This window comes from Psammomys obesus, unplaced genomic scaffold (assembly GCF_907164565.1).
Source record: "Psammomys obesus unplaced genomic scaffold, mPsaObe1.curated_primary_1811, whole genome shotgun sequence".
NCBI classification, from domain to species: domain Eukaryota; kingdom Metazoa; phylum Chordata; class Mammalia; order Rodentia; family Muridae; genus Psammomys; species Psammomys obesus.
In genome coordinates, this window is record NW_026596064.1 from 11,724,387 (window position 1) to 11,738,162 (window position 13,776).

The 13,776-nt window shown below is 38.7% G+C and overlaps 1 protein-coding gene across 1 annotated transcript in view; it reads left to right on the forward strand.

Annotated features, from left to right (window-relative positions):
- Window positions 1–13,776, forward strand: part of Ubxn7 (UBX domain protein 7) — a 62,281-nt gene that overhangs the window by 33,935 nt on the left and 14,570 nt on the right. The window contains exons 4-8 of the mRNA XM_055625011.1: window positions 1,913–1,978; window positions 4,798–4,910; window positions 8,722–8,868; window positions 9,945–10,035; window positions 10,654–10,781. Coding sequence (XP_055480986.1) covers window positions 1,913–1,978; window positions 4,798–4,910; window positions 8,722–8,868; window positions 9,945–10,035; window positions 10,654–10,781 — 545 coding nt within the window. The remainder of the gene's footprint in view (window positions 1–1,912; window positions 1,979–4,797; window positions 4,911–8,721; window positions 8,869–9,944; window positions 10,036–10,653; window positions 10,782–13,776) is intronic.

Sequence of the window (13,776 nt, forward strand, 5' to 3'; positions counted from 1 at the left end):
TTTTTTTTTTTTTTTTTTTTTTTTTTTTTTTTTTTTTTTTAATTTAAGACCATTTTTCTAATGGAAGGTAATATTTTAATTAATGCATTATAAGTCTTATGTAAAATATTTACAGATTGAATATAGGCTCTCTGCAGGGGTAGCAGAAGAATTTTGCCCTATATATTTTCTGTTACTAACCATTATGTAATAAAGGGGACATTTCAGAAATTCAGGGTGTAAACTGGGCATTGGTGGTGTAAGCCTTCAATCCCAAGAAGCAGAGGCTGGCAAATCTCTGTGAGTTCAAAGCCAGTCTGGTCTACAGAGTGAGTTCTAGGAAGCCAAGGCTGTTACACAGAGAAATCCTGTCTGGGGGGAAAAAAGTAAAGAAGAAGAAAGACATTCACAGTGTATTTCATGGTGTTTATGATTCTACATGTGCATCCACTAAGACAGAATTCTTAAATCTTAGGGTTTAGAACTAATTTAAGGGCTAGAGCTGTAGTTAGATAGAACACCTACATAGCATTTTCTCTTCTGAGTCAGGGTCTCACTGCATAGCTCTGGCTGTCCAAGAACTGTGTAGATCTTGATGTCACAGAGATCTGCCTACCTTTGCCTTCCAAGTGCTGGGATTAAAGTCGTCTGACAGGAATGAGACCTTCTCCACAAAGGGAAAAATTTACAGCTGAGCAGTGGTGGCACACATTTCTAAGATAGCTAGGGCTGCACAGGCTACACTACCTTGAAAAAGAAAAGCACTTGCTTGTGTTAAGCCAGAGTGTGGTTAGTTCCTTAAACTAAACTAAATTAAAAAGAATATTTTTAATCTTGGTTTGGTCTCTCTTCCTAGTTCTAATTTTCATATTTGTATTATAAGATGATTGAGTTGTTAAGTGTATATAACGTGAAAGACTTGACTTTTTGTTTTGTTTAAGGACAGAGCATGTGCTTTACCCACTGAGCTATTTAGTTTTGGTTTTTCAAGACAGAGTTTTTCTGTGTAGCCCTGGCTATCCCAGACTCATTCCATAGACCAGGCTGGCCTTGAACTAACAGAGAGCCCCATGCCTCTACCTCCTGAGTGCTGGGATTAAAGGTGAATCTTGCTTTGTTGCTCAGGCTGAGCTGAAACTTCAAGTGATCCTCATGTCCCAGGTCTTGGGATTACAAGGGTGCTGCTACCACACCAGTCCTTAACTTAAAATTTTTTAAAAATTAAAAAAATATATATATGCATATGTGTATGTATGCATATTTCTTTTCTTTCCTTTTTTAAAAAAGTTGTTTTTTATTTTTTGTTTCTTTGTTTGTTTGTTTGTTTGTTTTTGAGACAGGGTTTCTCTGTGTAGCTCTGGTTGTCCTGGAATACATTAATTTGGGTTTTTTTTTTTTTTAAATGTGCATTGGTATTTGGCCTGCATATATGTCTGTGTGAGGGACTTGGATCCACTGGAACTTTAGTTACAGACAGTTGTGAGTTACAATATGGGTTCTCTGGAAGAACAGCCAGTGCTCTTAACTGCTGAGTTATCACTCTAGCTTTTCTTTTTCTCCTTGGAAAGGCACTGTTAAAAATATAGGTGTTCTGGCCTGGAGAGAAAGCTTAGCAGTTACAGGCTAGGCTCACAGCCAAAATGTAAGAATATAGGCATTTAAAAATAAATTGGGGCTGGAGCGATGGCTCAGCAGCTAAGAGCACTGACTGGGACATGGGTTCAACTCCCAGCACCCATGTGGTAGCTTGTAACTGTAACTCCAGTTTCAGAACATCTGACACCCTCTTCTGGCCATATAAACTCACATGCAGGGAAAATACTCATACATATAAAAAATAAAAAAAAAAAAGGAATGCTTATATAAGGAATATCTTTAGAATTTTCAAAATTAATGTTGTAATTTTTTAATCACTTCTGTTTTTCTCCTACAGCTCCTAAAAGACGAAGGCCTGCACGTTCAATATTTGATGGTTTTCGAGATTTTCAAACTGAAACTAGTAAGTATTTGTGAACCAGTCTCTCTCAATTCCCTTCCCCCCTTCCTTTTTGTTAAAAAAGCAAAAGATGGGGGGCTGGAGAGATGGCTCAGAGGTTAAGAGCACTGGCTGCTCTTCCAAAGGTCCTGAGTTCAATTCCCAGGAACCACATGGTGGCTCGTGACCATCTACAATGATATCTAGTGCTTTCTTCTGGTGTGCAGGTGTACATGCTGATAGAACACTGTATACATAATAAATAAATCTTAAAAAAAAAAAAAAAAGCAGAAGATGATTAGAATTAGTCCTAAATATTTTGATAGTTCCATGTCTGAAAAGTGAAGTTAGGAGTCCTGGAGAGATGGCTCAGTAGTTAAGAGCATTGTTTGTTCTTCCAAAGGACCTGGGTTCAATTTCCAGCATTGACACGGCAGCTCACAACTGCCTGTAACTTCGGTTCTAAGGGATCTGACACCCTCACACACCAATGGGCATAAAATTAAATAAATTATTATTATTATTTTAAGTAAAATTAAAAAGCCGGGTGTGGTGGCCCATGCCTTTAACCCCAGCACTTAGGGAAGCAGAGGCAGACAGATTTCTGAGTTAAAGTATAACCTGGTCTACAAAGAGTCCAGGACAGCCAAAGCTACACACAGAAACCTTGTCTCGAATAACAAAGCAAAGTGAAATTAGAGACATCAAGAGTTTGGGCAAGGGCTGGAGAGGTGGCTCAGAGGTTAAGAGCACTTGGCTGCTCTTCAAGAGGTCCTGAGTTCAATTCCCAGCAACCACATGGTGGCTCACAACCATCTATAGTGAGGTCTTGTGCCCTCTTCTGGCGTTCAGGTGTACATGCAGACAGAAGGTTGTATAGACAATAAATAAATCTTTAAAAAAAAAAAAAAACCAACAAAATCCTTTGGGTAAACTACCCAAGAGTTTGGTAAAACTGCCAAGCCTGAGTTCATCCGGGACCCACATGGTAAAAAGAGAACTGACACCTGTAAATTGTACTTTGACTCCACATGTCTGCTATGACACCCATGTATATACATACACTATTATCCTAATTAGGATTACTATTGCTATGGTGAAACACCATGACCAAAAGCAAGTTGAGATAGGGAAAGAGTGTATTTGGCTTACACTTCCATGTCATAGTCCATGATTGAAGGAAGTTAGGAAAGGAACTCAAACATGGCAGGAGCTGATGCAAAGACAGACCATGGAGAGATGGAAGGGATGCTGCTTACTGTCTTGCTCTTCATGGCTTATTCAGCATGCTTTCTCATAGAACTCAGGGCCATCCACAACAGGCTGGCCCCTCCCCCTTCAGAGAAAACACTCTACAGCAGTGTTTCTCAATTTATGGGTTGAAACCTCCTTTCACAGGAGTCTTATATCAGATATCCTACATGTCAGATATTTAAATTCTGATTCATAACAGTAGCAAAATTACAGTTATAAAGTAACAATGAAAATAGTTTTATGGTTGGGGTTCACCACAGTATGAGGATCTGTATTAAAGGGTCACAGTGCTATGAAGGTTGAGAAGCACTAGTCTACAGGCTTGCCTGCAGCCTGGTGTTATGGAATAATTTTCTCAATTGTGGTTCCTTCCTCTCTGATGACTCTAGGTCTAGCTTGTCAAGTTAAAGTAAACTAGTTAGCACACTTCATATCTTTCTATGGAATAGGTCAGAAGAATCTTGACCTCATACTTTTAAAGAGTTCTAAAGAAAGGACAAGTTTTATTTATTTGTTGGGGGTGATGTATAGGTCATGATGTGCATGTGTCCTCTAACTGGAGAGCAGCCTATTAAAGTTGGTTCTTTCCTACCGTATGGGGCCTGGGAATCGAATTCAGGCCATCAGGTTTGCAGCAAGTACCCTGATTTACTGAGCCATCTATCTGGCTCAGGATGGTTATTTTAGATAATACGTGAGAAATGCTTGGACAGTGTCCAGTTTTGTAACTTACAATGCGCTGTTCAGGACATAGATAGGTCCTGTAACTTTGGGAAGGCCTGAAAGGGAAGGCTTAAGTTAACAAAGGAATATGCTCTTCTAGGATATGATGACAGCAGTGTCCATGACCTCTAACAAGAGTCTTTAAAACTGGGAGCTAGACACAATGGATGACTTCATTGGGTCACCATTGAGAACTAGAGAAAGGATTCAGAATGCTTCTTCTGTGTTGCTTATGAATGTGAAAGAATTTGTTTTGATGAGGTTAGTGTGTGTGTGTGTGTGTTTGTGTGTGTGTGTGTGTGTGTGTGTGTGTGTATGCGTGTATGCGTGTGCGTGCACACATGCTTCAAGGGACCAAGTCTAGGCAAGCACTCGACCCCGCAGGTGTATCCTTATCTCAGGGTGATGCTTGGGGTCTAAACACAAGACCCTGTGTATACTAAATAGTTACTGAGCTAGGACCCCTAGCCGGCTCTCTGGCTTTCCTTACTGTGAGACAAGCAGTCTCTCACTAAGGTGTCCAGATTATACTTGAACTCACTCTGTGGCCCAGGTTAGCTTTGAACCTTTGAACTTCTTGTATTAGCCTCCCAAGTAGCTTTGATTATAAGTCTGCTCCATCAGGTCTAGCCCAACATGACTATTTTTGACTAATTTAATTTTATACTTTTATCCTTTGGCCTAGAGAACAATCACCAAATCCTGAGATTATTTTTTTAACCCCTCTTTGTATTTTTTTTTTAGTCATCAGCTGAAGCAAGCTTTTTAGTAATTCCTTCAGTCAATATAAGGACTTTTGTTTATTATGTGATTTAACACTTTAATTTTATGGCTAATTAAAACTTTTCCATGCTTTTGTGTTGCAGTTAGGCAGGAACAGGAATTAAGAAATGGAGGAGCGATAGATAAGAAACTGACAACCCTTGCAGATCTATTCCGGCCCCCAATTGACTTGATGCACAAAGGCAGCTTTGAAACAGTAAGTTGTTAATGTTAAAGATTCTGTACTGTGACTGTGAATCATTTTTACAATTAAAGTGTCTTTTTTTTTTTCTTAATACAAGGTCTTATTAAGTGTTCTAAATACACTATGTAGACCAGGCTGACCTCAAAATCAAAGAAATCGGTCTGCCTCGGCCTCCTCTGGTGCCATTATGCCTTTATTTTCTAAGAAAAAAATCCTTTTTATAGAGAATTGGTATCTTAACTATTTCTGCATAATATACTTAAGGGTTACACTGACTTCTATTTCTACTGGCAACAAATAAAATATATTTTTAACAATAGTGTATGAGATTTATTTGTTTATTTATGTGTTTATTTGAGACAGAGTTTCTCTGTGTAGCCCTGGCTGTCCTGGAACTCACTCTGAAGACCAGACTGGCCTCAAACTCAGAGATCCACCTGCCTTTGCCTCCCAGGTGCTGGGATTAAAGAGAATGCCACTTGCTGGGCAGTGGTGGTGGCAAGGCACAAAAACAAACAAAAAGTTGAGCAACTTTTAATATCTTTCTACCTTCCTTGTTTGTTTTGAAAGCAGGGTCTAGCTATGTAGCTCTTGCTGTTCTGCAACTCACTATGTAGACCTGAACTCAAAGAGATCCCCTTCTCTCTGTCTCCCAAAGTGCTGAGATTAAGGCTTAACACCACTGCCTGGCTGAGCTTGTAATATCTTAATGCCTGTGTTTAAGTAACTTGTTTTCCTTAATTGTGACCCAAAGCTTAGTGATGTTGGTAATTTGAGTATGTCAGAAGCAAACTATAAAGTGATTTAAGTAAAAAGGTGAAAGTTGTTGGTCTATAAAGAATGGATTATGTGTGAAAATGTGAAGAAGGAAAAATAATTTTGTGCTAGTTTTGCTGTCATACCTGACATAAAAGTTTGGTTTCCATGTGGCAATGCATTAAATTTGTGCATATTTGCTGTTATTTATTATTTCAGACATGTACTGGGGATATTGGAAATCCATCTGTATCAAATGCAGAATATATTCTCTCCCAGTTCTTCTTAGCTTTACCTTTTCTAAATGCAAAGGAAACTTCCTGGGCAAGTTTACTTAATTTTCTGCTAACTTTTAAGCAGAACAAGGGGAATATATTCCCTTCTCTCCACAGTGAAAATGTTTGTCAATGAGAAAACAAAAATAGGGGCTAGAGAGATGGCTTAGCAGTTAAAGTATTTGCTGCTCTTGCAGAGGACCAAGGTTCAGTTCCTAGCACCCACATGGTGGCTTGCAACTGCAGTTCTAGGGGATCTGATGACCTCTTTTTGTTGTTTTTATCAAAATCTCAAACATTTGATTTTAGCAATAAAGACTCAGGAGCCAGATGCTGGGCTGAAAGCCTACTATCTCAGAGAACGCACCCAGCTGACCTTCCTCCACAGCCAGTGTCCCAAAAAGAAAATCAAGCCTCCTTCCCCATGCTGTCTCCAAAAAACAACCTCAAACTGAATGGTTTTTTTCCTTCTACTTCCTGTGCATCTTCTTATCCATCCTCCTGACTTCCTCTTATTTGCAGTGGTTTTTTTTTTCCCCCTGTGTTCACTTCCTGTTAACTGGCTGCTTGCTCCACCTCTTCATTTAGGGTTAACTTTATTTAATCCTGTCTTGAATTAAAGGTATGTGGCTAGGGCTGAGCGTGCAGCACCTTCTGGTCTCCACAGACAGCAGGCACACTCACACACACGCTCAAACACAAATTTTTAGAACAAACAAATAAATAAATGTGATAAAAATCATCAGGATACTTAGAATTTTTAGAGAGGACTTGAGGAGTAAGACTACTGCTGAATGTGAACAGTACCATTTCATAGGTGTGGTTACAGCAGCTAGCTAAAAACCAGCATTCTCTTTTCTTTGCTTTACACGCTAATTGGGGTTTTGTAAAGTTGCAGAATCATCAGACTGTTGTGTATATTATAAAAAAAGAGATTTGTTAGGTTGGTTTAATGATAGTTGTTGGTAGTTAAGCAATAGTTATTTGTATACTTGAGAAACAGAAAACAGTAGCTGCTCAATCCAAGAAGCTAGGTCTCAGCCAGTCCAGTCTGGTACTGAAGGCCTAGAAGCTCCCTAGAGCTGATGATGGGATGGCCACATGTGTACATTGAGAAAGAAAGGGACTTGCAGCTGTGGACGAACTTACTTCCTCCAATTTCCATCCACCTAGTGGTTGGTGCCAGCCAACTTCAGGGTGGGCCTTTCTACTTAGTCACTGTCCCACAGGTCTGTGCTCTCTGGGTACCAGAGACCAGACCGTTTCCCCAGTCCCAGATTTCTAATCCAGTTAACAGTCATCAAAAGGATTATTATGTGCAAAATAATAATGTGTATGTACTAAAACTTTACATATCATTTTAAAAGATTTATTATTTATGTGTTTATTATTTATTATTTTATGTATTTATTATTTATTATTTACATACCTATGACTACACAGGTATGTAGACATGTGCATGAAGTTGCCCCGGAAGGCCACAAGGGGGCATCAGAGCCTCTGAAGCTGTGAGACGCTGGACATAGGTGCTAGGAACCAAATTCCATTCCTCTGCAAGAGCATCAAACTGGGCCTGGTGGCACACATCTGTAATCCCAGCATTTGGGAGGCAGAGGCAGGTGGATCTCTGTGAGTTTGAAGCCAGCCTGGTCTGCAGAGCAAGCTCCAGGACAACCAGGGCTACACAGGGAAACCTTGTCTCAAAGTAAAAATAAAAAAGAGCATCAAGTACTTTTAAATTCTTAGTCATATCTTCAGCCTCTAGATAACATTTTTTAAAATATGTTTATTAGTTAATTGATTTTGTTGTTGTAGGGGTAGCAGGGTTTGAGACAGTGTCTTTCTGTGTAGCCCTGGCTGTCCTGGAACTCAGTATGTGTTCCAGGTTGGCCCTGAATTAGTGTTCCTTCTGCCTGTGCCTACTCAGTGCTGGAATTAAAGGTGTGCTCCACCCACACCCTTTGAGAATTTGTATTTTAATCATGTTCATTCCCTATTCCCCTAACTCCTCCGATTCATACCCCCAACCTGAGTTCCCCCCCAACTTTTGCAGCCACTGCCATTGCCTTGTCTAAGACTGTCTACTCCAGTGTGTGCTACCCTTATCCTCATGGTCCAGGGGACATCCACGGCAGCATGGTCACTTTCCAGAGATGATATTCTTAACGAAAATTGACTCTCTCAGCACAGAAGCCATCATCTGTCAGTAGCTCCTCAGGGATGTGGCTTCATGTCCTCTCCTTCATACTATATAATATTGACTGGCTTGATTTTGTGTGGGTTTTGTGTCGGCACTCAGAGTTTCTGTAAATCTTTGAGTCCTGTCATAGGATAAACAATATTATTGTAGTCTAGTCCTCTACAGTTTGTGGCTGTTAAAAATCTTCACCCTCGGAGTCTGGAGAGATGGCTCAGCAGTTGAGAGCACTGGCTGGTCCTACAGAGGATCTGAATTCAGTGTTCACATGCTGGCTCACAACTATCTGTATCTTCAGCTTCAGGGGACCTGGCATTTCTTTGATTTGTATGTTTTGTTTGAGTTTTTTGAGACAGGGTTTCTCTGTGTAGCTCTGGTAGTCCTAGAACTTACTCTGTAGGACAACTGGCCTTGAATTCACATGGATTCATCTGCTTCTGCCTCCAGAGTGCTGGGATTAAAGGTGTCTGCCACCACCACCTCGATTTTGGTGTCATTTTTAAAAGAATGCTTAGTGTATATATAGGAATGCTAAAACACACCAGTGACCAATTAGAAACTATTTTTTAATAAATATTTAACTTTACTCTTACAGGCCAAAGAGTGTGGCCAGATGCAGAATAAATGGCTGATGATAAACATTCAAAATGTACAAGACTTTGCATGCCAGTGCCTCAACCGTGATGTGTGGAGCAATGAAGCTGTGAAGAATATTATCCGGGAACATTTCATTTTCTGGCAGGTGAGAAGGGCAGTTAATTAAAAAATTTATAGTATTTGATAGTATTTGTTTTTATAGTGTAGGATGTTGTAGAGGCAGAATACATTATAAACTGGAAAAGGTCAGTTCAATTATTACGTATTATGCTACCTATAATGGCTAAAATAATAAGGGCATCAGTGAATAACTAATGGGAGGAGAAAAAAGAAGTAAGTCATGTTCATACTCATACTTCAGAAGCATCTTGACCAGTTAGTCTACAGTTGTACAGCTCAATAGAAGGGCAGTGTAAGCCACACAGTTTGTGTTTTTCTAGAAGTACTGTCTGAAAAAGTTCTAGGGAAACAGGTGAAATTAACTGTAATAATAATAGCTTTTTTAAATCAACAGATGATATAATATTAACATTTTAATAATAGTCATTTTCTGTTTTTGAGTGTGTGTTAAATTCTCAAGATATGATATGTATTTCATGCTTATAGCACATGTCACCCTAAATTAGTCAATTTCAACTGTTTTATAGTCGTACAAGGCCAGTGGCAATGTGTAAAAGATCTTAGAGCATTGGCGAAACATTAAAACCTGTGTTTTAGCTTGAGTTTGTTACTGCTTGACTTTTGTGTTCTTAGCTTAGTAGTCCTTAGTATTCTAGATGTTATATCTTTTTGTATAAATTACCTAGTTATAACTAGGTTGCCTGCATCGTTGTTTTTTGTTTTTGGTTGGTTGGTTGGTTGGTTGGTTGCCTACTTTTAATTTCCCTTTTGTTTCATTCTGGTTGGTTAGTTTGTTGGTTGGGTTTTTTTTTTTTGGTGAGTCTTGCTACTTAAGATTCTTCCTGGGGCTGCCTACAAGGTAGGCAGGTGCTCCATCACTAAGCTAATCTCCATTCTCCTTTTTTGTTTGTTTGGTTGGTTTGCTTTTTGAAACAGGATCTCTCTGTAGCTGTGGCCATCCTGGAACTCTTGTAGACCAGGCTGGGGTGAGGACATAACATGTTTGTCAAGGATTATTTAGAGAATCCATTGCCCTTAGGAGATAACAAGATTGTAGTCGACCTTTTTTTTAAGAGACTTTTTATATCATTGTCTTAACAGGTTTATCACGACAGCGAGGAAGGTCAGAGATACATACAGTTTTACAAGCTAGGGGATTTCCCCTATGTTTCCATTTTAGACCCACGGACAGGTAAGTTACATCAAATTACAGCCTTTAAGCTATCATTTATTTTTTTACGGTTGATTAGTATTTGATTGGAGCTGGTTTCATCAATGTGATAGTTAAGGGAAGTTTTTCTCTTTATTACCATTATAATTGTATAAACATCCTTGGATGTGTATATTTAGAGAATCTATTTCTGGCAACTTAAGGGATAACAACAGTTTGTCTTAGTATACTTCTGTTCTTTCAAAGGAAAACTGATAAATAATACTCTCTTTAGCGTTGTCTTAGGTTTCTGTTATTAAACGGATGAGATTATTGTAGCCATGGTCATATTCCTCTGGAGAACTAGAGCTGTTTTCATCATTAATTATATTTTATTTGCATTCTGCTTTATTTGGATTTTTTTCTTCCTAAATGGCTCTAAATGATGCAAGCAGATAATTTTTCTGTAGTGATGGGTGGGAATCTATCAGTTAGATATAATTGATGTTGTCAGTAGGTTATGAAGATACTGTGTGATTTCAGCAAGTGAGGGGTGGGGAGATGAATATGTAGCAAACTTTAATTATGCATGTCTATTTAATGAGTACGGCTAGGAAAATTACTGATTTTATGTTTTACATGTCTTTTTTTAATCTTTAGGTCAGAAGCTAGTAGAGTGGCACCAATTAGATGTATCTTCTTTCTTGGACCAAGTAACAGGGTTTCTGGGTGAACATGGGCAACTAGATGGACTTTCTAGCAGCCCCCCCAAAAAATGTGCCCGATCAGTAAGTATGAAGTGATGAGCAACTGAGTGTACCTGTATATTGATATCATCTATAAAATGTTTGCTGTTAAAGTGGTACTTATAATAATGTAAGGAGTGGAGCTGGGAGATGGTAGCACATGCTTTTAATGGTAGCACTTGGGAGGCAGAGGCAAGGGGATCTCTTTGAGTTCAAAACCAGCCTGGTCTAAAAAGCGAGTTTTAGGACAACCAGGTCTATACAAAGAAACCCTGTCTTGAAAATAATAATGATGATGATAATAATAATTAGTGAACAGTTACGGATTTTGGCTATACTCTTATCTTAAATCTTATTTTTTTGATGGCTTTCTACAGAATTTCATTACAGACTTATCAATGGTGTCTATATAAGACATATAGCCCCCCCCCACATTCACATAATTAAAGAATGAAAATAAAGCCTTAAAAAAAACAATGTAAATATGTAAAACAGGAGAACTGTATGGCCTGATCTGTTCCTAATGCAGCCCTGGGAGGGCTTCTTGTGCCAGCCTGATGCAACAGTTGGTGTTAAGTTTTTGCTTGTGATATCATTTGCCATTATTATTGGTTAGATAGCTTTAGGTCCTGGGGTTCTCTGGCTCTCCCAGAGTTTATTTTGATACTTAAGTTCTATAATATGCTATTATGCAGACATCTTTGCTAATTGACATCATGATTAGTTTCAACTAAAAGATTTTCAAAGATAAGACAATCTCATATAGTTATAGTTGCTGTTTGGGTTTTGATGGCAGTGAGACTAAAATTATATATCTTTGGAAGTGATAAAATGGTTATTTTTAGTTATTATCTAAAATAAATACCTAAATAAGGCAAATTTTCTGTTTGTTTTGGGCATTTTGCATTTCTTTACAAATTTTGGAACCAGCTTGTTACTTAGTACAAGAAAACCTGTTAGAATTTTTATTGGAATTGTGCTGGTTCTGTAGACATCTAGTAAATGCATCTTCAAGTCTGCAAATATGGGGAATATCTTCCTATTTCTTGTTTTTATTTTCTCACAGCAGTGTTTTCTTGTCCTGTTGTATTGAGTTAGAGTGGAGCCTCATTAAACAAGTTTATTAATTTGAATAGCTGTTACAATACATCTTGCTGTTAGCATATATATATATATGTATGTATGTATATACTATGTGTGTATATATAGTGTGTGTGATGTGTGTATATAGAATTTTTAAGTTTTTATTCATTTATTTATTTTTGTGACCCAGGCTTAGTTACTGAAGTGTAGGTAAGAAAATATTTACAGAAGCATTGGCACCTTACCAGTGGCTACACTGCTGAAGAAAATGTCTTTCTCATTCCCAACCATTAACTGCTTATCTTCAGGGAGAGTTGAGCCCTTGTTAGTTCCTTCCATGGCAAGGTGTTGATGGGTCTGGTCTTGTGCAGGACTTAGGCACGTGATCACAGCCACTGTGTGTTTAAGAGTTCTATGTTTTATCATGCCCAGAGGACACTGTCTCACATCCCTCCACCCCATCCTTCACAACTTAAATTCTTTCTGCCTTCTCTTCCATGATGTTTCCTGAACCCTGTAGAGGATGCTATTGATGCTGTAGTCCCATTTATTTCTGAACATTCAACATTTATTTTCTGCATTTTAACACTTGGGAGTCTTTGCAGAAAAAAAGCTGTAGCTGACAGCAGTAATAATCTGACTGCTGGAGGCTCTCAGTGTTCCTTCCCCGGCTCTTGGAGACTTGTCTCTCCAATAGAAGTTTCTCTGTCTGGTTACATATTTCCTTTTTTAACTTTGTGTCTGTGTGGTTGTATGCATGTATGTATTTATGTATACATGTTCCTGTGTGTGGATGTAAACTCAAGGTTGAAATCAGGAGCCTTGTGCATTTGCCTTCCTTGCCCTCTTTTATTAATTGAGGCAGGGTCTCAGTTGAATCCAAGGCTCTTCAGTATGGCTAGTCCGGTTAAAGAGTGTGCTACGGGGATTCCCTGTCTCTGCCTACTGAATGCTGAAATCATAGGCCCCTGTGGTACCCACTGAGCATTTATGTAAGGGTTATGGAGATTTCCTCATGCTTTTGAAGTAAGTGCTTTAACTACTGACTGTCTCTCCAGTCCATATGTTTCTTATAGATGTGCTTTATCAGGTTAATGAAGTTTTCTTCTTTTATTGGAGATAGGGAGGAGCCCAGCTGTATAGCCAAGGATATCCTTGAATTCTAAATACTTCTGCCTCCATCTTCTACCACTATGCTTGTATTTCTTTTCTTCTTAGTCTGCAGGGTGTTGCATGCCTGTGATCCTAACAACCCAGGAGACTGAGTCAGGAGGATAACTGAAAGTTTGAAAACAGTCAGCTATATAAGGAATTCTGTTCAGGCTACAGAGTGAGACCTATCTCAACCCCTCATAGACAAAACAAAGAAATAAAAACTATAGAGCAAGTAGTACATTATTTAAAGAATTTTAGTAGCTGGGCATGGTGGTGTGCACCTATAATTCTAGCACTCGGGCGGCAGAGTTAGGTGGATCTTTGTGAGTTTGAGGCCAGCCTGGTCCAAACAAACAAAAAAAGTTTTGTTTTTGTTTTTTTAATTTTATGTGTCTGGGTGTTTTGCCTGTATGTGTGTATGTGTACTACATGAGTGACTGCCCTTGGAGACCACAAGGGAGTGTTGGATTACCTGGAACTGGGAATCCACTATCTCATTCCTTAGGTACTGAGTTTAGCTCCAAGCACTCACATCAGGTGGCTCATAGCCAGCTATAGGAGAATCTTCACACCTCTGGTATGCATATATCCACACAGAGACAGAAACAAGTATACATCATTAAAATTATTTCTTAAAAATTTAAATAAGAGTAGCAGTTTCTCTTAATCTGAACCAACTCTCTAGTCCCTGATAGTTTCATTTATAACCGTAGTTTGGGTTCTGTAGTAAGGGACCTTAGAGAAGAGTGAGTATTGGATAGTAAACTGGTGCTGTCTGCTGTACCATATTGCTGCAAAT